The following is a 23862-nucleotide window of genomic DNA, read 5'->3' as shown; positions in this document are numbered from 1 at the left end:
AGGTTGGGGAAAAAATCTAACAATGGTCTCACCATTCTGAGGTAAGTGGTCAGTGATTTGCGCCATTGGTTGTTGTACAACAGCTACTTCTGTAAATGCTATATATCACCGGACAAGAGGATACTACGCGCCGATGCACCATAACAATGGCAAAAGTATGTTTCTGTGACCCATTCACTGTTGACCATGGCAGCGATTTAAGGTATGCTGCTTTCGAAGCAACGTAAAATTGTATCTCTTCTATACCTTCTTTGGCCTGAAACAGTTGTAGAGTAGGCTACACGAAACATATCCATGAACGTCTTAAAAGTTTTAACCTCAGAACTATCTTTTTTTGTTTGTTTATTTCATCATTTGTATCAACCCCATTGGATTCCTTATATCAATATCTTATCCTAGTCGATTGTCCTTCTCTAATCACACATTATTTCTTTGATATCCATGGTTTAAATCCGTCTGAATGCGGTGAGTATTAAAGAAACAATGATATATACATATATTTCACTTATCTTCCAGTTTAAGCCAAACTTAAAATTGAACCACGCTTGCTGTGTAGCTTTGAATCATGGTCAGTATACATTTTAACCCATAATTGGAATTAGCCTCTTTTACATCTTGCCCAGCACAGCTTCATCCATGCCAGGTGAAATGATCTTTCCATTTCTAGCCTCCCCAGTTATTTTCAGCGTGGTATAAATACATGGCATTAAAAAACTGAAATCTGTGGGACACAACATATGTTTGGTTAGGCATGCTAAGAGCATGTGTTCTGCAGCATGCGTTCCTGGTGGTGAATGCCCTTATATTTGTTTGTGATTGGTATGGGTGGTGAACTCAATGAACGGAAGGCAATGATTGATTGGAGGAGTAGACTGTAACACCAATCGAGCAGGGCAGTACTCCCAAGGTGGATGGAAAGCTGATGACGGAGAGCTGAAGCTCTCGTTTCATCAGCCCTCAGGACTAGTTCCTGACCATCCCTCATTCCTGAGCTTTTTCAGGGTTTCAGTAACACAGAGAGTAGGCCAGCATGCTCTCCAATACTAGTTTCTCTAACTGTCAGCACCAAACTACATGCACAGTACACACTACACTACCTTTACAAAATTGAAAAAGAAAAATGGCGTCAATAAATCATGCCTCGGAGTCCCCAAGGGGGGGGGGAGGAGACAATAAATTCCCCCACCATCCGCACCTCTCCCGGTGACGACTCAGAGAGATGCCTGGAACCACTGTCTGGCTCACTTCTTTGTTTCTGCAACATTCGCGGCCTTTCCTCTAACTTCTCTCTGTCAAACACCACCTCTCCTCCTCTAAACCTCACATTCTCTTGACAGAGACTCAGCTGTCTGAGGCAACTGACAGCAAACCCTTTTCTGTTTCCTCCTACTTTCTCTATACTCATTCCAAAGCCAAAGGTGGCTGTTGTGTATGTGTACGCAACGATTTATCTTGCTCCCTTGTTCCTGAACTTGATTCTTCTGAATTCTCTACTCTCTGCCTTCGGCTTTCTTGTCATTCTCTGCCTAAATACATCTGTGCTGTTTACTTGTCTCCTAATTCTACTGACTATGAAAAATTCTTCAACTATCTTACTTCTATGGTGGAACACATTCTATTCATTTCTCCTTTCTCTGAAATCTCCATTCTAGGAGATTTCAATGTTCACCACCAACTTTGGCTCTCCTCTCCTTTCACTGATCCACCTGGTGAACATGCCTACATCTTTTCTATCCTTAATGACATAGAGCAGCTTGTACAGCACCCTATCCATATCCCTGACTGCCATGGAGAGAGCTCCGACGTACTTGACCTCTTCCTTACAACTAATCCTTCTGCTTACACTGTTAATCTTTCCTCTCTGTTGGGCTCCTCCTATCACAACCTTATTATCTTAACCTGTCCTATCGCTCCGGTACGGCCTGCGGACCCTCTAAAGAAACGTCATCTGTGGAACTTTGGAGCTGCAGATTGGGAGAACCTCAGGCAGTACTTCTTTGATTTTCCTTCCCTCCTCTTATCTATTCTGATGGCTCTGTAGCTATTTCTTCTACTAATAAAGCAGATCTCTTCGCTCAGACTTTCTCCTCCAATTCCACCTTAGACGATTCCGGTGCTGTTCCTCCATCATTTCACCCCTCAGACTTCCTCATGGCTGACATTAAAATTTGTTCAACTAATGTATTTTCTGCCATCACTGGCCTCATTACTAACAAGGCATATGGGCCTGATGGAGTCCTTCCTGTTGTCCTCAAGAACTGTACTTTAGTGCTTACACCCTGCCTAGGTAAACTCTTTTGCCTTTGATTGTCAACTTGTACCATTCCTTCTTGTTAGAAGTTTGCTCTCATTCAGCCAGTCCCAAAGAAGGGTGACCATTCCCAGCCCTCTAACTATTATCCAATTTCTTTAACATCCTGTGTCTCAAAAGTTTTTGGGTCAATTTTAAATTGAAAAATTTTAAAGCGTCTTTCCTGTCACAACCTTCTTTCTGATTGTCAGTATGGGTTCCGTCAGGGATGCTCCACTTGTGATCTTCTCACCTACCTTTCACACTCCTGGTCATCCTCCTTTAGGGACTTTGAAGAAAGATTTGCCATAGCATTAGACATCTCAAAGGCTTCGATCGAATCTGGCATAAATATTTAATTTCCAAACTACCCTCTTACGGTTTCTATCCTTCTGTCTGTGCCTTCATCTATAGTTTCCTTTCTGGTTGTGCTATAGCCGCTGTTGTAGGCAGCCATCGTTCTTCTCCTACATCTATCAACAGTGGTTTTCCTCAGGGCTCTGTCCTATCACCAACTCTCTTCCTTTTATTCATCAATGACTTTCTGAGCCATACATCTAACCCTATCCATTTGTATGCTGATGATTCCTCCCTTCACCTTTCCACTCGGTTCCCGCGCATCCATCTCAGCAGTTACTTCAACAAACAAGTGATGAGGTTATAGCACACCTAATGTCTGACTTGGCTCATATCTTTGACGGATGTAAAAATAATCTTGATTTTAATGCATCTAAAACTCAGTTTTTACACAGATCAACCCGAAACAATCTTCCAAGAGAGTACCCTCTAATGTTTAATAATATTCAGCTCAATCCTGCATCATCCTTGAACATGCTTGGGGTTTCATTCACCCGGGACTTATCTTTGAAAGATCATATTGCATCACTTGTAAAATCTGCTTCCAAGAGATTAGATGTGCTAAGCTGACTCCGTACCTTCTTTACCCTTGCATAATTGTTGACCAATTTTATCCTCCCCTGTTTAGAGTACAACTCTCATGTGTGGGGAGTTTTCCCACATACAGCTCTTCTCAATAGGTTGGAGTCAAAGGCTTTTCGTCTCATTAACTCTCTTCCTCTTACTGACTCCCTTCAACCTCTGTCTTTTCTTGGCAATGTTGCATCTTCATCTCTTTTCTATTGCTACTTCAATGGTCACTGCTCCTCAGAACTGTCTGCATGCTTTCCTTCACGTCTACGTCGGGCGCATAGCACCCGTCTAGCAACAAACTCTCATCTCTTTTCTGTCCAACTCTCCCAGTCCTTCGTTTATGCAACAGGTCAACTCTGGAACTGTCTCCCTCTGTCTGTATTTCCCGCTTCCTATCATCTCCAGTCTTTCAAACACAATGTGTCCAGGTATCTCGAAATGATCGGATCTTGAATTTGGCTCCCTCTTGTATTTTGTTTTTCTTTTGGAAGGAAAAATAATTGCGGGCTCGCGGTCTTTGGTTCCTTCTTCCTCGCATAAAAAAAAAAAGAAGTTTACCTTGACCAAAGGATTCCTTGAATTTTAAATACATATCCTGCTTCTCTTCCACACATTCATGTAGCACCCAACCTGAAATTCTGTTATGATCATTTGCTTTTCTTATCTGGTAATATGTGTGAGCATGTATGTTTCATATCACCTCTCTCAAAGTTTTTTTTTTTTGCAAAAACTGATTGGAAGTTTTTATTTAGTGCTTCACAAATATCTTTCTCTTATGTATAGATGATCCCCTCATCCGTAATGGACTGTATTTTATCTTTAACTTTGGTTTTGCTTCGGATGTGTCTGTAAAAAAGCTTAGGTTGATCACTACTTTTATTTATATTGTCTTCCTCAAGCTGTTTTGAGGCCTACCTCCTTATCTTCGATTATTTCTTGCCTGTTTATAGTTGTTCTATGCCCTCTCGCTATTGTGTCTTCTGTATCCATTCCACAGCAAGTCCCTTTTTTCTCTTGATGTTTTATATTCTGTTTTAAATGATTTTTTTATTTTCATTTCTGTTGTTTTGTACTGAGGGATGAAATTTTGGACTCCTATTTCATAAAGATCACACAATTTTGTACATATAATATTTAAATCTTGTCCTCTAAGTTCCTGTCCCCAATCTATTTCTAAGAAGTACTTCTTTGGGTCACGATAGTTGCGCTTGTTGTAATTTAGACTCTTTTTGTAACACTCGTTACTGGTAACATCATATTGAATCCTGAAGTTACAGTTTAACCCGCCCCGTCCCGTCGACGTATGGGTACGTTGCAACATTTTGCATTTGCCAGTCCCGGCAACGTACTGGTACGTCATGCAATTGCAAGGTCCCTAATTTGCACAATTTTCAATTTTTGCATGTGATTTTTCGTAGGTATACACGGGACACCTTCCTCTATTCCTCTACAAGATGCCAAGCAGGGACAATGTCTTACACCGCATAACCTCCCCCCTCCCCCTCTCATGCCATTGTCTCGGCAATTCACCTGTTACCAGTGACCTGGCCAGTAAAGATATTCAGGGCCAGAGTGATTCCCCAATCGATGACAATGTGGAGGACAAAGTTTACATAGCATTAGAAGAAGAAACAGTCAGAAATAATGATCATGTAATGTGGCAAAAAAAGGTCAGGTATGGTGATTTCTTAGTGAGTGAAACAATGCTTATAATGCCTATATTACTGCTTGAAAACCAATATACTCTCATACTACATATAAATTTGTACCAAGTAAATAATAAATACCGTTTATGAGTTGTGTGAAATAGTTACCCTCCCATAGAACTCGTTTTCTTTGGTGCCAGCATGTTAGAAAACCCAGTCAGGTAAGGAGGAACTCCTACCTGGATCGAGTATTTTAAACCTCAGGTGAGCGATTTCTCTATGAATTTTCGATGTTTCTCACCAAAAGCAGAGGTTTTAGCCAAAAAATTTTTTTTCGAAAATACCTCGGGATTGGGGGATGTCGGAGGTGCGGAAAACCTCGGGACGTGATGGGTTAATACTGCATGGTCAGTTATGCCGAATGGGGGGTGATACATTATATTGTCAATTTCATTTTCTTGCCAGGTAAATATAAGATCAAGTACTGATAGATCATAAAGTCTTCTTTTTCTGGTGTTTTCCTTTACATGCTGTGTTAGGAAAAACTCCTGCACAAGATCTAGGAGCTTCTGATTCCAAACGCTTTCACGGATTTTTACATCTACAGTATTCCAATTTATATTTGAACTGAAGTCTCCAGTTCATATAATTCTTTCAGACTTCTCTTCCATTCTATGTGGTAATGTTCTTAAACTTTCAATTGTACTTTCTGCCAGGTCTTCATATTCACCTCATTCCCAAGTGTTTGTATTGGGTGGCATGTATAAATTTGCTACAATTAAGTTCCCTTCATATGTGTTAATTTCCAGTGCAATCACTTCTACTTGCGAGGGTATATCTAGTTTTATTTCTTTGGCTTGTAAATTTTTCTTTGTTAAGATTTTAATTTCTCCTTCCTTTCTTAAATTTGTCTCTTCTCCATTTATTGTATTCCTCTAAGTTTATGGTATAGTTTGGTATCTTTCAGGTTATTTTTGTTTCAGTTAGTCAAATAATATGTGGTTTCTTTTCTTTGATATAGTCTTCTATCTCTAATAATTTACACACCATTCCATCCATATTTGAGTACCTCAACCTAACCATCTTGTTTACACACTTGCCATAACTTGAGTCTTCTACCTTCCTCCATTTTGTTCCCTGTTATTTATGTACCATTTTCGTACCTGCAATCCAATTTCTTTGTAAAAAAAAAAAAAAAAAAAAAAGGGTACTCTTCCTCTGATCTTCCCCCGTTATTTGTTTTTGCCTCCTCCCTCTTCTCTTTTAGTATTCCCAATTCCTCTTGGGTTAGGCATATTTTTATCCAAACTTTTTATATACTTCATTTTCCATTAGTTTGCATTTTTTAGTATTTCCTCCACAGTGTTCACACTCTGGAAGGTTACTTGCAATGGCCTTGACTTATTTCTCTCATGTTTCCCTTGCATTTTGTGTTCCTTTATGCCTTTTTTATAGATTTCCTCTGATACTTCCTTCAATATGATAATTATATTTGCCATCTGTTTTTTGTCTCGACATTTTTTTTTCTTCCTCCTACATACCAGTGATTACTATAGATTTGTTGATATCTGCTGAATCTTTGACCAAGTTTAGGTTGTTATGGATTTTTTTTCTCACTTCCTTTTTAATGTTTTTTTTTCCTTGACTCTTGTTTCTATGTCTTTCCTTACTTTCACCATTTCAGCATACTTCAGCATACGTAGTTTCCACATCATCTTTATAAATTTGCATCACTTCATTCACTTGGGTTATCTTCTCTTCGGTATCACTGTTTTGGTCCATCAGACTACTTGTTTGCCTAATTATCTCTGTATCAATTCTGAACTCCTCTATAATACTCTCGTGGTTGACAACTGTACTGTACTTGCCATTTCACCACTCTTCCAAGTGAACCCAACTCAACTGACAGGTTATCTATTGTTTTGTCTTTCTTGTTTAATTCCTTTACCAATTTTTCATATTCCTCCTTCTGCATGCACAATTGCTCCTTAATTTCATCCATTTCATTCTGAAATGCCCTTTCCAATCTGTTCACCCTTTCTACTAATTTGCTTTATGTTTCCATTTCAACCAGTTCCCGGTAATCATCCTGTTTTCTTCCTTTATCCCTCTTCTTAATTCCTTCCATATTCGCTTTACTAAAAATGATGGTCCTCCTGTCTTATTTCTAAGAAGAAAGAAAAAAGTTTTACTTACAAATATGTATCTCCTTACCAGCGCTCTCACTTTTAGGGATTTTGTCCCTAGATTGGAACTTTTCAGTACATTTAGTGACAAATTTATGGATTTTGTATTTTTAGGGATTTTTTGGTGATTTTTGGTCATATTTAGTGATTATTTGGGGATTTTTGCTTATTATGTGTTATAATTGACGTAGAATGCCCTCAGTAATGGGTGAAAAGGGTAAATAGCTTCTAAATATTGCCAAAATAGTATTTTCTTTGTGGTCAGCTGTTTGTGAACATTACTCTATTTTGGAAGTTTTAATTGGTCAGACGTATTACAGTTTCAACCAATCACGAGCTAGCATTTCAAGTTTGTTTATAGGCCGCCATGTTGCAAGCTTTTTAACACACGCTGAGTAAGTACTGAAAAATTATTTGAGTTTTTAGCCCTAACATTAAATGTTACTTCTTAGCAGACCCCCATACATATAAATAAGGGTTGTATATGAAGTTTATGACAACAGAATGTCATGACATAACGTGGAAAACGTGTAATACGGTGAGTGATGTAACTTTTTGTTGGCGAATGCTAAGAGCCCTCATCGCTTTCACGTAGCCTGTTTTGATGATTTTGGGCCATATTCAGAAATCACTAGGGATACACTGAGTACACTGAGTTATTGAAAGCGTACATATATAATATATGAGTGGTGATCAACTTGATCAAGGTAAAGACGGAAGGAGAAAGACATACAGAGGACGATCAAGGCAGAGAGGGCCTGGCAAAATCAGTGATACTGTCAGGCTTGCTGCTTGCAGTTGTATAATATTGTATAAATGAAGCATGTCCTTAGTCCTGTTTATTTTACTTTTTGTTAAGCAGTGTATTATTAGCTAAATCTAGTGATCATTTATATACTTTTCAATTATGTTTCCATACTGAAAGTTATAAGAGGAAACATGGTCTTAAGTAACTTGTAGAATAGGCCTAGTTACCCCTTTCTGTATGAAAGAAAATGGACTCAATGTTTTGGCCCAGAGGTTTCACTTTGGTAAAACAATACTGAGTGAGGGCTTTTTGATTTTATTTTTATCAATTTGCAGACTGTCTCCTGTAACCAAAGCAGAGCTATAATTTATACTCTTCATTGGTTCATTGATTAAATTTACGTAACTGATGCTTGATACTGAAAAAAATATACCTCATGTGTATTAAAAAAAATGTTTTATTATTTCATAAAATAGTATTTTTCTATGTGTAAGTACATTTATATTGGTATTTTATATTTGGGGATTTTTTTGTCCAATCTGGGGATTTTTTGCACCAAACCTAGGGATTTTCATATCAACTGTTGTGAGAGCCCTGCTCCTTACTCGCCTCTGGTACCGTAGTCAAAACAACTGGGACTTGATCAGCACATTCCTGCACTAATTGGTTGTATTCTGTTATTTGGGCAACACTTTTGCTTAAACTTGCTCTGTTGTTTTAGAACACTGGTTAGTTAAACCCAGTACAGAGATTGACTCATATAAAGATATTATTTAGGTATGGCCAGTTGTGGCCAAGGGTGGCCAGCTCAGAGTAAGGTGATATGGCGTGTTGTCTCTCTGATGCCTTAACAGTGTGTGTGTGTGTGTGTGTGTGTGTGTGTGTGTGTGTGAAGCGAGTCTTGGTGTGATCACGGCAAGAGCTATGGAACAGAAGAGAACCTGGTAATGAATGATGGAAAGTTATTTCAAATCGAATCAGTATTCACGTGTGACAGATGATGACTGTCCTAAAACCATAATATCTATCTATCTATCTATCTATCTATATAGTTAGGCTGGTATCCCCAAAGAAAGGACGACACACTTCCAATATTCTCATCCACACACACTTATTGATTCATATCTTATTCCCAAGGGGAGAAGGGACCGTAATACATAGTTCTAAATATTGGTTGAACAGCAACAGATAAAACATTTACTTCGCAAGTCACATATTTACACATGATCTAATAAAAATATTGGTTTAACAGTCAATGTGTTTTATTTATAGGAATTTTAAAACGCAGGTTCAGTCACCGGCCCCACCTGATTATAACAGCTGAAGCATTCCCAACTCAAGTAGCTATAATGGTAGATGATCCCACAGTGCCGGGGGGCAAGCGTCTCACCTTCCGGGGACCCATGAATAATGTTGCTGAGTTTTTATCCCAGAGGCTTAACTTCAGGTATGTCAAACTTCATCCATGGATGGCTGGAGTTGTCTTGTGTTAGTTATAACTGTGTGGGTTTAGGTTTGTGTGTTGGCAAATAAACTAATTATATTGTGTTTACTTGAAGTTTGCTGCTGGAGCCTAACCCGGGTTTCTATCCCTCCAATTGTTTGGTTGTCAGAAGGGCATTGAAGCCTATGGTATGCCTTCATTATCTTTCCATTTTTTTCTTTTTGTTTTGCAGTTGCATCTCAGTTGGTAAACCGAGTATTGATCTCAATTTATAAACAAAGCCACAGAAGCGGTGCGTATCATAAAAAAGTACTGGTACACTGGATATTGTTGTTGCTTAACCTCGGTCTGTCTAGCCGAGTATTACTTTCAACCATAGATAAGCAACTTCTGTGGGATCATCCTACAGGTACAACACAGTATCTCAACAGAGTTTGGACCAGGGTCCTTCCCCATGGCAAGGTGAACGGGAAAATGGGGAAGTTTTTCTCCCGGGTGGATGCTGCAGCTGTTCCACCCATTGTGAACTATACGGGACCACATGTAGACTCCCCTTCATCATCAAAATATATTAGTAAAATATATATCTTACAGCATCTCTCGTCACTCGTCAGTCGCCTGTAGAGCCTGGAGCTATGGCTTGGTGATATTTCATGTTACACATTGCATTATACAATAAAAACAAAAGTAACATTCCTTTGATCTATGTCCTCTGACTACCACTATACCTCCCCCGTCGATGGCGAGATGGATTTGGATGTATTAGTGCTGTAATGGGAAGGGGTTGACTGAGTTGAGTTGGGCATGTGGAGAGGATGGATGATCACAACCGGTTGCAGAGGATGTGTCAGTGTTAAGGACAGAGGTGCAAATGGCAGATCGAGAAGGCCCAAGGATGAGATCATATAGTGTAATCTCAGGGTTAAAGGACTAAGTAGAAAAGTTGATAGGGATCGAGCAGTGTGCAAAGTCGTCATTAGGTGACAAAGGCTGACGCATGCATGTTGGAGTCTTTATAAATCAAAGAGAGAGAGAAGAGAGACTTTGACATCATTAGTCTTCACAGTGAAGTGCCACATTATCTCAATTAGGATTTAATCCTTTCCTTATCAAATGGTGAACAACATTTTCTTTTGAGGCTCATTTGTCAGTGAGGCAAGAGCATGCTTAAAAATATTTAGATGCAAGAGAATTTGATCGAGTGGCCAATGGTTTTTCAGATGCAAGGTTTTCACTCACACAAATCTTAGTGACGATCCATATTATGCACCTCATGGTTTCACATCCCTCTACTACTTTTGTACATTTTTATGACAAGCAGTGATTAATTATTGTTCCATTATGTTTATCACAAAACTGTACATAACCTATCTGAAGACACTCTAAAACCTGAAAGATACCTCTGTGGTTTAATATTTTTTATAAGATATCATATGCCTGTATACACAGTAATGTACAGATTTGTTACTGACGTGTTCCATGTTTACTGAATTTCTCAGTTACATCTATAAAAGATCACCTAACCGAAGCTGGGGCACAAGGCAAACAGACGGCACATGGACAGGAATGCTGGGTCTTATTATGAGGGAGGTAAGTCAAACGCACGTGGAATTTAGTGACAGTTTCACAGTCTAGGTCAACGGTTCTCAACCTTTTTCTGGCTGCGCCTCCCTCAGCCTTGGTCCACATATCCACGCCTCCCCCCCCCCCTCACTTCCTTCCATCTTAAAAATTATTCTTGAATAATTACCATGCCTCGACGGAGTCTGGCAAGGTATTGTTTTTAGTAAAGTTTGTTTATTTCCTTGTTTGTCAGCAACATTACGGAAAAACAGCAGAATGAAATTACATGGAACTTTCAGGTTATGTGGGCAATGGACCCCAAAGAAAGTGATTAAAATGAAAAGTCAAAATCAAGGTCACTTTTTTCGAGGGCTATAACTTGAAAACTGTTGAAGATAGAGATATTTACTATTAGGAACATACAGGAACTCGTAACATAGGCTGTCATTTGCCACCAAGACCTTTGACCTTGAGTGAACCTGAAAGGTAAAACTCAAGGTCATGGATATTCAGGGGGCTATAACTCGAAACTGGTTGAAGACAGAGGGATTATCAGCATATAGGGAATCCCATATGGGTTTTTAATTGATACTTTGACCTTTGATCGAAAGTGGCATTGAAAGGTCAAACTCAAGGTCACGGATATTCAGGGTGCTATAACTCGAAACTCGTTGAGGATAGAGATATTTACTGTTACCAAGATAAAGGAAGTCTCATATGGGCTTTCCTTTGGCAGCATGACCTTTGACCTTGAGAGACCTTGAAAGGTCAAATGAAAGATCACGGATTTTCAGAGGACGCAACTAGAAAAAATTTGTGCAATTACCCAAGACTTTAATTGTGCACCGACACTAAATGGTCGAAACAAGTCAGTATTTAACAACAATAAAATAACTGCTGTTGGGTGAAGTTTGTTGTGTCTGGTACTTGTTATTTGCTGTTGCCGCAGCTTCAGGTTAACGATAACCCAGGCGAATACAGACTGAATTAGCCCTTATCCTGCTCTCCACTATCCCCATTATAGGGAAATGGAGGGGAGAGTTGGGGGACGGTTGCCTTTTAACTGAGCTGCGGTCCATCTTGCAGTATAAAACTTCTTGGTGTCTCATTTTCTTTCAAAATGATCAGATTAGAAACAGGAAAAAGAAAAAAAGCATGGAGGTGACTAGGCAACACAACAGAGGAGAAAAAACCTTATTCCACGGATCCAAAAAACAGTGCTTTGAAGGCCGGAGCAGACAGAATGTGAGTACTCAATACAAATCGGTAATTCATCATGACACACACACACACACACACACACACACACTTTCAGTTCATTCTGTTTTTCCTTGAGTCTTTGCGCCTCCCTTGGAAACTGCTCATGTCCCCCAGGTTAAGAGCCATTGGTCTAGATGTTACCATGTCAGTATTCATATGCCTCATAATATACACAAAGAGTTCCCATAATATGGCATAATAAGTATTAAAGATTTTTAAAACAGCTTTCCGTGTCACAACATTCTGGGATGATGCCTCACACCATCCCACATTATCAGGAGAAAACTTTTAGCAGGCCGTCTATAGATGTATTTAGTTAGCTCATTCCATTTGAAAGTGGTAATAAACGCTTCATTCTAGGCTTCAGTAATTTGTCCACATGTCTCCGGTACATCACTGCCTTAAATTCTGAAGTGTAAGTATGCAAACTAATTAATTTTTAAATAATGGATACACATATTTCATAGTGTCGTGCCAGAACCCAAGCACCTTCATCACACGGCTGATAAAGTGTGGTAAAAGAAATAGAAATATATTCTTTAATAACAAACTTATATTCATGAATGCATTAGCTGCATTAAATACTAAAAGGGAATGAGGTCTACCCTAATCGAACATTCGTAGGTAAATATATAGCTCTTTGAGGGAAGTGAACATCAGAATAAATATTTTGACGGTTTATCCAAATTTTTTAAATGATCTATAAGAGAATGGAAACCAGAAGCGCTGACACATTTGACACATCAGTTTTATATTTGAAACATAGAACCATTACTAAAGGTTTGTGAAAGGTGTTAAATGAACTGTTTTATTGTGATGTAATAAGAAACAGACAACAAATGAATGTGAGAAGGAAGGACTCCCTTAGCCGCTTGGGAAGGAATGAGAAATATGGATGGCAGGGGTCAATGCTGGTTGAGGTTTGTCGGCGGATTTATTAATTTGGCTGTAAATTACTCCAACATAAGAACTTTATGGAGTTGTACATGATACCTGGGAATAAGCAAGCAACTCTATGTTGCTTTGATTCATCGTCTATGTTTTGCTCATTCTGACTAGTTTGCTGATATGTCTGTTAATTTTATCTAATGTCAACCTCATTTTACAGATGGCAGCTTACATCATTTTAATTATTTAGTAGGATTACGATTGATATCATACATTATAGGTACATAATCTGTTCTGTTTTGCAAAATATCTCCTCTGCTATTATTTGGCTTACAGATCAAAAGGTCAGTATTTTAATTCTTTAAGCTATTATCACATTTCATAAAGAAGGAATAAAACGCTTTGACGATTTATCATCATCATCATCCAGACCTTTCCAACCCAGGTGGGGTAAGGCAGTGTCTAGGGAGCCAGAAATCGATAAATAAAAACGGTAAAAATGAGATCTTAAAGTTTGCCCAGTTGAATGAGCCACACTTCCATTCGGACACAATTGAAACCCCCAGAATCCTGTGTCCACCTGATTGATTGAAATTCATTCCTCACTTAATTCACACTTACCCATCAGACAGAGCCAATCCGACGACTGTCAAATTAAAATGGGTTGCTAAATTCTGGTAATACACTCCCCCGCACGAAATTCATCCAGCCAGCTGGATCACTAGTCAGTTCACGTGACTCTTTAGCTCCTATACCTCTGTTTCCGACATATTCGTTTACCATATCTATCCACATATTTCTGGTCCTACCACGCCTCCTCTCACCTTCAAATTAGCCCAGACGTGCCCTTTTCACCACTCTATTTACACCCATTCGCTCCCCATGCCCATGCCCTGTTAGCATAGTCTCTTCAACTTGTGTCCACAGACTTCCTTATTATCCATCTATCCCCAATTACATTGTACCTTATCGTATGCACTGTACACACTCTGCACACATTTCTGAACAGACTTCCTTAATATGTATCTTTCTCCATTCATCTTGTTCCTTATCCTATTAACTGTCAACATGCAGCACACGTTTCTGAACAGTCCATCTCCACTGCTTTTACTCTTGACTTGCCATGAACGATTTAAATACACAGTATTCCCGAAAAGCTATATATTTCTAAGTAACTGACGAGAACTCAAACCAACTTGCAATTGTATGGATCCTCAGTTTAATGATGATATTTTTAAATTCAAGAAAATACTTAAAGAATGTAGGCATGGAAACTGCGACATAGAAATGTAGGCCAAATGCAAGTAAAAACTTCACTTTGTTGGACTAGCGTAGATAATAACAACTGATGAAATCACAAGATTTAAGGTTAGTATTATGTCACACCTAATTTTTAGTTGATTGTATACGGAGGGTGAATTTGCCCATAAAGAATGCATGTATATGCGGAAATCGACGTAAAGAAAACTTCTAAAATGAAGTTTGGAAGATGATAATGATGCTTTTGTAGTTCATCCCATGTCAGCCTCACCCAGCAGACCCGTCAAATGCGACGAGAAATTGCCCCTACGGGGTCGTCCTACAGATTCTTTACACCGTTGAAGTTGTGTCTGCGTCATAGCGTGGCATGTGTTGTTCATTCCTTCATAATGGGTGCTGTGTTGCGTGGGGCTACTCTACAACCTGGGCGTGTGCCATATATATATATATATATATATATATATATATATATATATATATATATATATACTGTATAGGAACATGAGTGAGAACAGAGGAAGAGACAGTAGGAAACAGGAAGGGAGTAGATAGATGGTGGGCTGACCACCATGTTTTTTTTTTTTTTTTAACCAGCAAGTTAGTAGAGTGGGTGTTTGTTTCTGAAGTATGTGTTAGTAGATGGGCATAGGGTTTGGGTTGTTTGTGATGGTTTTTAAACTATTTGGGAACCATCCGTGAAATGTACGTTTCCGTTCATCCATGGTATTTTTGAGGGAGTTCTATGTTTCATTGTTGATTGTCTCGATTTTCCCTCATATTTTCCTCGCTTGGTTGTGCAGGGGTTTGATTTTGGTTATTTCGTGTATTTGTTCGGTGTTTAGTGTGTAGGGGTAGTGTTGGTTAGTGGCAAATCTGAGAGCCTTGTTTTGAACTGTCTGTAGTTACAATACAATTAAATACAATTAAAATTGGTAACTGGAATGTGAGAACGCTAAATCATGACGGTAAAATCGATGAGTTAGTGAAGGTTTTTCAAAATTACGGACTTGATATTTGTGCTCTGACAGAAACTAGATTAACTGGAGTCGATAAGTTGGATTTGGAGGATGGTATACGTTTATTGATATCTGGTCGACAGGACAGAATGCATTATCAGAGAGTAGGATTGTTGCTGGGTTGTAAGGCAAATAAGGCTTTATGTGAGTGGGATTCTATAGATGAGCGATTGTTATACGCACGGTTTAAATCAAATCATGGCAACATCAGTCTGTTTGTGTGTTATGCACCTACTAATGATGCACTCGATGAAAGGAAAGACACATTTTCTGAAAAGTTGCAAGAAGGAGTAGGAAGGGTACCTAGACATGATGTTTTGATCTGCGTTGGAGACTTTAATGCAGTAATGGGCTGTTCAAATGAGGTATTTGAGGCATGTATGGGTAAGATGGGAGTTGGTAGTAGGATGAGTGAAAACGGAGTGAGGTTTGGAAGCTTCTGTCTAGCAAATGACTTAGTCATCGGGGGCACACTCTTTCAGCATTGCAATATACACAAGACAACTTGGGTGTCGCCGTGTGGAAAATATTAAAATCAGATTGATCACATCGCTATCAGTAGGAGGCATAGAAGTTCTCTGCTAGATGTTCATGTTAAACGGGGAGCGGATATTGGTAGTGACCATCAACTCAGCATTGCAAAAATAAGGTTTAAACTTAAAAATCAGAAGAAGGAAAAATCTGGTGTTGGTAGATACGATATTGTTAAGCTTAGAAGGGAAGGAGAAGAAAAGGAGGAATTCAGATTAGAATGCAGAAATAGGTTTTTGGTGTTGGAAACGTTGGAAGAGGGGGAGAGAAGTGTAGATGAGATGTGGGAGGATGTGAACAAAGTTTTGCATGAGACTGCTGAATGTACGATTGGAAGGAGACATAGCTTCAGGAGAAAGAAATGGATATCAGAGGAAACGTGGGATATGATAAAAAAGAGAGGTGAGGCTAAATTGAGGAGTGAGATGCAATGCGTTGATGAACGAGAGATTGAATTAGCAAGAGCTGCGTACTGGAGTTTGAATTCAGAAGTAAGAAGGTTAGCTAGGAGAGATAAAAGAGGATGTGTGGATGAAAAGGTTGCAGAGACCGAAATCTTAATAAACAAAAATGATGGACAGAGTCAAAGAATAGCATATGAATCGATTAGAGAACTGAGTGGTAATGCAGGTAAACGCAAGGAAATACCAGTTAGAGACAGGGAAGGAAATTTATTGACCAAAGATGGAGATATTAAAAATAGATGGAAAGAGCATTTTGAGACAGTTTTTAATAGACCAATACCACCAGAAGAGGATATACCGTCTGCTCAGGAAGATTTAAATATAGAAACAGGAGAGTTGAGGCTTGCAGAAGTGGAGAAAGCAGTAAAACAGTTAAAGAATAATAAGGCACCAGGGGAGGATGGTTTATTTCCGGAAATGTTTAAAGTGGAGGGGGATAGATTAATAATGATCTTGACCAAGCTATTCAATAAGATATGGGTGACGGGGTTACTACCATCAGTTTGGAAGAATGGTGTAATTGTTAAAGTTCCGAAGAAGGGAGACCTGAGTGAATGTGGTAATTGGAGGGGAATCTCTTTGTCACCGATAGCTTTGAAAGTTTTCAGTAGAGTGTTGTTAAATACGTTGGAGCCGGTGGTTGAGGGTATTCTGAGGGATGAACAGGCTGGTTTTAGAAAGGGACGTGGTTGCAATGATCAGATCTTTATAGTTAGGCATTTGATGCAGGAAGTTAATGAAATGAGGGTACCGTTAAGTCTTTGTTTTGTTGATTTTGAAAGGCTTTTGATAGTGTTTCGAGAGAGACTATGGGGAAGATCATGAGACATTATGGAATACCAGAGGAGTTTGTGAGGGTCATTATGAACATGCATGAGGACACATTTTGTAAAGTGATGGTTGATGGTTGTCTTAGTGATTCGTTTGAAGTCAAGTCCGGAGTAATTCAAGGTGGTGTTCTATCGCCTTTTCTATTTATATTGGCCATTGATTACATTATGAAACGCGTTGGAACAGAAACCGGTGCAGGTATACTTTGGGGAGAGAACAGGAAACTTTTGGATTTAGATAATGCAGATGATATAGTTTTGATTTGTGATGGGCCAGAAGAGATGCAGAGAGTGTTGGACTGTTTGGTGAGTGAAGGTCGCAAGGTGGGTTTGGTTATTAATTGTGGAAAAACTGAAATAATCAATATGAATATGGAAAATGCGCAGGAATGTGTAATTGGAGGTATGGTTGTAAAGCAAGTTGATAGGTGTAAATATTTAGGTACTTATTTAGCCAAGGATGGTTCTTTGAACTTTGAATTCGAGGAAAGGTTAAAGAAGGCTAATCAGGCAATGGGAATGCTTAAAAATATTTGGAATAATAACAATTTCTCTGTGCATACAAAAATCAAACTTTATAAGGTAATGGTTAGGAGTATCTTAATTTATGGACACGAGTCTTGGTACAGCACAGTGACTATGGAAAATAAATTCTTGGTGTTTGAAAATAAAGCACTTAGAAGAATATTAGGAGTTAAGTGGTGGGAAAGGATACCAAATAGTAGAATTAGAGAAATAACGGGAGTGCAGCCGATCGATGAATATGTTAGATTCTCACGATTGAAGTGGCTAGGACATGTGTATAGGAGACAGGGAATAGTACGAGGTACACCAGGGTGGGTGGCACTTGGTAGGAGAGGTAGAGGAAGGCCAAAAGAGACGTGGGTGAGGACAATGAGACGGGAAGCTGGAGATGAGTGTTGGGGAGATCTTGAGGAGTTAGCACAAGATAGGATGTGGTGGTGTGAGTTCATCGAGGCCCTATGCATCCCCGAGGGTGCCACAGGAAATGATTGATTGATTGATTGTAGTTTCGTCATCTAGGTGCGGCTGAAGGTGTGTGTGTGGGGATGGGGGGGGGATATGCTAGGATGGAAAGATCTAGCGTTTAAACAAGATGGGTTTTAATTTTGGTGTTCATGTTTTTAAAGCGGAGTAGACGACATAGTGCACATGTAGCTTTGTTTTTTTTCTGTCATTTACACTGTTTAGGTATCCTCTAGAGTTAAGATTCAGGCCGAGCATTTTTCCTCCTTCTTTAAAATCAATTGATTATTAATGGTTCTTTTCTTGTATTGGCAAGTTGGATCACAGTGAAGTTATTGATGTTGGTCCTGATTCTTCACTTGTTCTCATGTGCATTTATTTTCTCTACTTCATATTTAGTTCTAGAGTTCATTATGTGTCTTGATGGTCCTGGGTATTTTATTATTTGAGTGATGTCGTTGGCATAACTGATGTTGGTGCCATGTGTGGCTTAGGGATGTCACTAGTGTAGATGGTAAAGAGAGTTGGGGACAGAACACTACCTTGGGGGACACCACATCCCAGGGCAAAGCTGTGTCCAGTGTGATATTTAAATTTGATTTTGGCTCCTCTGTCATTTAGAAAATCACATAAGATTTATCAGTGAGAGTTCGTAGGTTAAGGTTGAGTAACTTGTATTTTACGCCTATGTGCCATACCTTGTTGAACTCTTTTGTTATATCTCTGAGGACTATATGACGTTGTCCTTTGTTTGATTTATTAAATGCGATGTATTCTGTTCCAGTAGCGATTGCTTGGGTGGTGCCCCTCAAGAAGCGGAAACCATATTGATTTTTCGTTATATAGGGTGTTAGAATCTAAGTGTATTCTTAATTTTTCGTTAATGATATTTTCCAGAGTCTTCCCTGGAACTTCTAGGAGATATATAGGTCTATAGTTTTCTACTAGATGTGGATTATTGTTCTTTTTGGGATTAATCTGATAGAGGCGACTTTGAATTTATCTGGGAAATATCCTGCTGAAAAGGTTGCATTAAATATATGCCTGAAGGTTTCTTTGGCTACACTAGGAAGGTTAGATAAAATAGTTTTGTTGATTCCGCATTCTCCAGGGCACGTTTTCTTCATGTTTTTGATAATAGCAGTAATTTCTCCTTCAGAGATGGGAGTAGTAAAAATTGTGTGTGAATCTAGTCTGGCAGGGTTTGCTGTGTGGTATGGTGTGAGTCAGTTGGCAGGGTTTGCTGTGTGGTATGGTGTGAGTCAGTTGGCAGGGTTTGCTGTGTGGTATGGTGTGAGTCAGTTGGGATTGTTGTTTAGATATTCTCCTACAATGTCTTCGTGTCTTTGGTTGTTATGTATATAGTCGTCTTCTTGGAAAATGGCTTCTCAATATCTTCTGTGTGTGATTTCATGTTCTCTATGGGAGTATTGTCTGGTGCCTCGAGGGTCTAACTCTAGAACATAGTGGGGAAAAAGGATTGAGTGGCCAGAGAGAATTTTGACTTTGCGCCAGAAGGTGGAGGGGCCGTTGTACGTGTTGGCAGTGTTGGTGATGTTAGTCCAGTGTGTGTGTTAGTTTAGAAGAGATGTATGTAATCGAGTTTGAAGAGATCTGTAGTGTTTGAAATGTGCTCTTGTCCTGCCGTGTGTTTGGGAGGATTCTGAGAGCGTTATCTTGAATAATGAGGATGTGTGTGTCTCTGGAGTGTTTTGGATGAGTAATTGTTCTGTGTGTAGTTGTTAGAATGTCCTTCCTGATTTCTTCGTTTGTGGTGGAGTACCATCTGTCGAAGGCTAGGTCAATTTCCTGGACAGTGCCCTTTTGTGGGTTGATGAAGTTATCAAAGGCAGTGTTTATTTCTTGTCTGAAGTTGTTCCAGTTGGCCATGGCGAAGTTGGATCTAGGATGAATGAGAATGGATACTGGGGCAGTGGAGGTGGTGGCAATTAAGAGGATGTGGTCGCTGGTAGTAAGGGGTCCGGGGAAGAAGTGAACGTTGTGGTATGCGTTCATGTTGCTGAGTGCAATGTCAGGGGTGGTGGAAGAGTTGTGTGAGTGAAATGTGGGGAAGTAGGGTCCTATATGTCTTAGTGTAGTGTCGGTGATGAGTTGGGCTATTTGTCTGCCTGCAGTGTTTGAAGTCCTGTTGCCTAGCCCCTTAACCGCGGGGCGTCACTTTCGTGACGCTCGGCTACAATGGATCATACCGCGGGGCGTCACTTTTGTGATTCTGTGTTATTTTGAATTATCCCGGGCTCTCAAGTGGTGGCTTGTATCATCTATCAGTACTGCCAATGTCCAACACTAGTCAGCACTCCAAATCTCATCTGTACTCCCATCCATTGTTGACATTTTAGCTATTTTACCCCCTTCGTGACTCCCCTCCCTACCTGCCCTCCATTACCCTCTCCTCTCACCTCCCACGCTGTGCTGTGCTACGGAAATTTCCCCCTTCTCTTTCCACAGATTTCATCCATTGAAATAAGCCCTATGCCCTATAATTTTACCCAATAATATATACCAAAAAAAAACAGGTAAGTGATAGTGTTATACTCCATAAATTGGCTAATTATCACCTGACAACACCTCACGTGCATTCATTCGCTACATTACCACGGTAATTTCCCCTTTGATTTATGCCTTGTAATCGATGTCTGTAATAAAAATATATATCAGAAAGGAAGGGAGAATCCTAATTGACATTTACATTCACCTGGAACTACCTATTTCTTTATTTATTGCCGAGATTTTCTACCTATAAAAAATTAGCATGTAAGTTAGCAGCAGTAAGCCTAAAGTGTCATTGTCAACCCTTCCCTTCTCAGATAATTTACCCCCTTCGTGATTCCCCTCCCTACCTGCCCTCCATTACCCTCTCCTCTCACCTCCCACGCCACGCTGCGCTACAGAAATTTCCCCCTTCTTTTTTCACAGATTTCATCCATTGAAATAAGCCCTATGCCCTATATTTTTACCCAATAATATATACCAAAAAAAAAACCAGGTAAGTGATAGTGTTATACTCCAGAAATTGCCTAATTATCACCTGACAAAACCTCACGTGCATTCATTCGCTACATTACCACAGTAATTTCCCCTTTGATTTATGCCTTGTAATCGATGTCTGTAATAAAAATATATATCAGAAAGGAAGGGAGATTCCTATTTGACATTTACATTCACCTGGAACTACCTATTTCTTTATTTATTGCCGAGATTTTCTACCTATAAAAAATTAGCCTGTAAGTTAGCAGCAGTCAGCCTAAAGTGTCATTGTCAACCCTTCCCTTCTCAGATAAGCCGCGGCATTTAGTTCCTTGTCCTCCACTGCAGAGACAACATGTCGCACTCGCGCGCCGCCATTCCTGCCGCTTCTGCGCCCATTGCAAAGGGCCCCGTGACCTCTACGCCAAAGAAAAGTGTTGAGGCAAGCAGGAAAGGCCTCAGTGACTCTGCAGTGGCACGAGAACTTGCTGAATTGTCCATGATAATAATGGACAGCGATTTTGACGATTCTGGTGAATCGTGTGATGAGCAAAGGATTGAAGTTATCGCGCCAGAAACAGCGACAACAAGTGCTCCTACCAGTGAATCAGTGTCTAGCTCCAAGGGAAAGGAGCCTTTAGTGCAGGAAGGACAAGAATTTGGGAAGGGAGTGAAAGGGCGGCGTGTTAGCCCCAGAACAATGCCCCCACGTGACCCAGCCCGCCATGAGTCACAAGAGCATTCACCTTCCCGTTCCCCAAGCCCCGCTTTACTCATCTCTTCATCATCGTCGGCTGAGTTATCTCCGGAGTCTTCGTCGTCGGAGTCACCACCAGCATCAACAGTGAAGGCCGGCTGTAGAGGTAGAGGTAGATCTAAGAAAGTGAAAAGTAGTGTAGCTAGTAGGGTAAGGGCTGCTAGTGCTGTACGGCAACCTAGGGTCAGTGCGAGTGACCTTGACAGAGATAAGCCTCCCTCTCAGCCAACCTCCACCACCACCACCACCACCATCCCTCCACCGCCACGCCAGGGAATCCTGGACGCCTTCGCGTGGATGGAAGGGTCAGATTTTGTCCCCGAAAACCTGGTTTTCGATGAGAGCTCGTCAGGAGTTCAGCCTGCCTTCATTATGGACGAAAATGCTGAGTGTGTCGACTACCTTTTGGCCTTCCTAGATGACGAAGTCATGCAGCACATATGTGATGAGACCAACAAGTTCGAATCACAACGTGCTGCTAGTGGTACAGGTGCAGCCAAGATGCAACAGTGGACCATGCTGGGAGTGCAGGAGCTGTATGTGTTCTTTGCCCTCTTGCTTCTTATGCCACACTCCAAGAAGCATGAGTTGGAAGAATACTGGTCCATGGACCCCTTACTACCCTCACCGACCTTCAACAAGTACATGGCCAGAGATCGCTTCCGGAACATCATGGGAAACCTACACTTTGCCGATAATGATGTACCTTCCCAAACCGACCCACTCTGGAAGATCCGGGAGATTCTGAACAGAATGAAGGATAAGTTCATGTCATTCTTCCACCCATTTCAAAAGGTTGTCATTGATGAGTCCTTGGTTTTGTTCAGAGGACGTCTTCGGTTTGTTCAGTACATTCCAAGCAAACGCCATCGCTTTGGAATTAAGTTCTTTGTACTGTGCGACTGTAAGACGGGGTACATCCTTGACTTCGTCATATATTCAGCCAGCACTGTCGATCTCGATAAAACACACCCCCTTGGCTTCTCAGGCTGTGTAGTGAAAGTGCTCCTAGAAAAGTATTTTGGTGGGAATCATGTGCTGTATACAGACAACTACTATACAGCACCGAAACTTGCCAAATACCTTTCTGAGCATGGCATTGGCTCCTGCGGCACTGTGAAAAGTAATCGTGCCAACTTCCCCAAATTCCCAGAGGCGGGAAACTCGCAGCGAGGAGACGTGCACCTATGCAAGTCTGAGAAGATGCTGGCAATACGGTGGCATGACAAGAGAGTCGTGCACATGCTCACCACCGTACATAAGGGGGAGATGAGAGACAGTGGGAAGGTCGACCGTAGGACAGGCGAACCTGTGATGAAACCTGATGCTGTGTTGGACTATAATATAAACATGCGGCTGGTGGACAAGTCCGACATGATGATTGGTGAGATCGACTGCCTCAGGAAGAATACTAGGTGGTACAGGAAAGTTTTTCTGCATCTCATAGATATGACGATGCTGAACGCCTTCATCCTGTACAAGATGAAGGTAAAGCCACCCAAGTCCTTCTCCCTGAGGTTGTTCGCCAGGACTTGTGTCCAGCAGCTGCTGGAAAAATATGGTAAGGTGCAAGCAGCAACTCCAAGGCGCCATCCAGTTACACTTCCCGACCGACTTGAGCAGAGGGCGTATATGGATCGGCACAGACTTGAGCTAATGCCTGCCACAGGGAAAAGGAAGACTGTGATTCACAGGTGTCAGGTATGTGCGCATACCACATGCCGCACACCTGAGCATAAACGCACCTCTTGGCAGTGCGCTGAGTGCCAGGTTCCCCTCTGTGTAACCTGCTTCTTCGATTATCACAGCCAGAAGCAGTTCTAACAGTGCAAGTGTGGAAGCAGAATTATTTGGAAATAATGTGTAAATAATGTGTAAATAATGTGTAAATAGCAGGTGAAAGCAATGGATGTTCAGTTCATATGATTGAACAGTGTATTATAGTTTTATCTTACTGAAAGTGACAGTGAATAACATATTGTAAGTAAAATAGAAGGGTAAATATTGAAAATAGAATAGAAAATGTAAATAGTAATGTAAGTAATTAGTAATATAAGAATATGAGTACAAATAA

At 40.3% G+C, this 23862-nt stretch overlaps 1 protein-coding gene across 1 annotated transcript in view; it reads left to right on the top strand.

Annotated features, from left to right (window-relative positions):
• LOC145407146 (glutamate receptor ionotropic, delta-2-like) overlaps positions 1–23862 on the top strand; it is a 78014-nt gene that overhangs the window by 8870 nt on the left and 45282 nt on the right. The window contains exons 4-5 of the mRNA XM_080278167.1: positions 9089–9247; positions 10744–10834. Of these exons, the coding sequence (XP_080134293.1) occupies positions 9089–9247; positions 10744–10834 (250 nt within the window). The remainder of the gene's footprint in view (positions 1–9088; positions 9248–10743; positions 10835–23862) is intronic.

The sequence above is a fragment of the Coenobita brevimanus genome, chromosome 8 (genome assembly GCF_032717465.1).
Source record: "Coenobita brevimanus isolate Jiangsu-jjx chromosome 8, ASM3271746v2, whole genome shotgun sequence".
NCBI classification, from domain to species: domain Eukaryota; kingdom Metazoa; phylum Arthropoda; class Malacostraca; order Decapoda; family Coenobitidae; genus Coenobita; species Coenobita brevimanus.
This window is presented reverse-complemented; position numbering and strand designations above follow the sequence as displayed.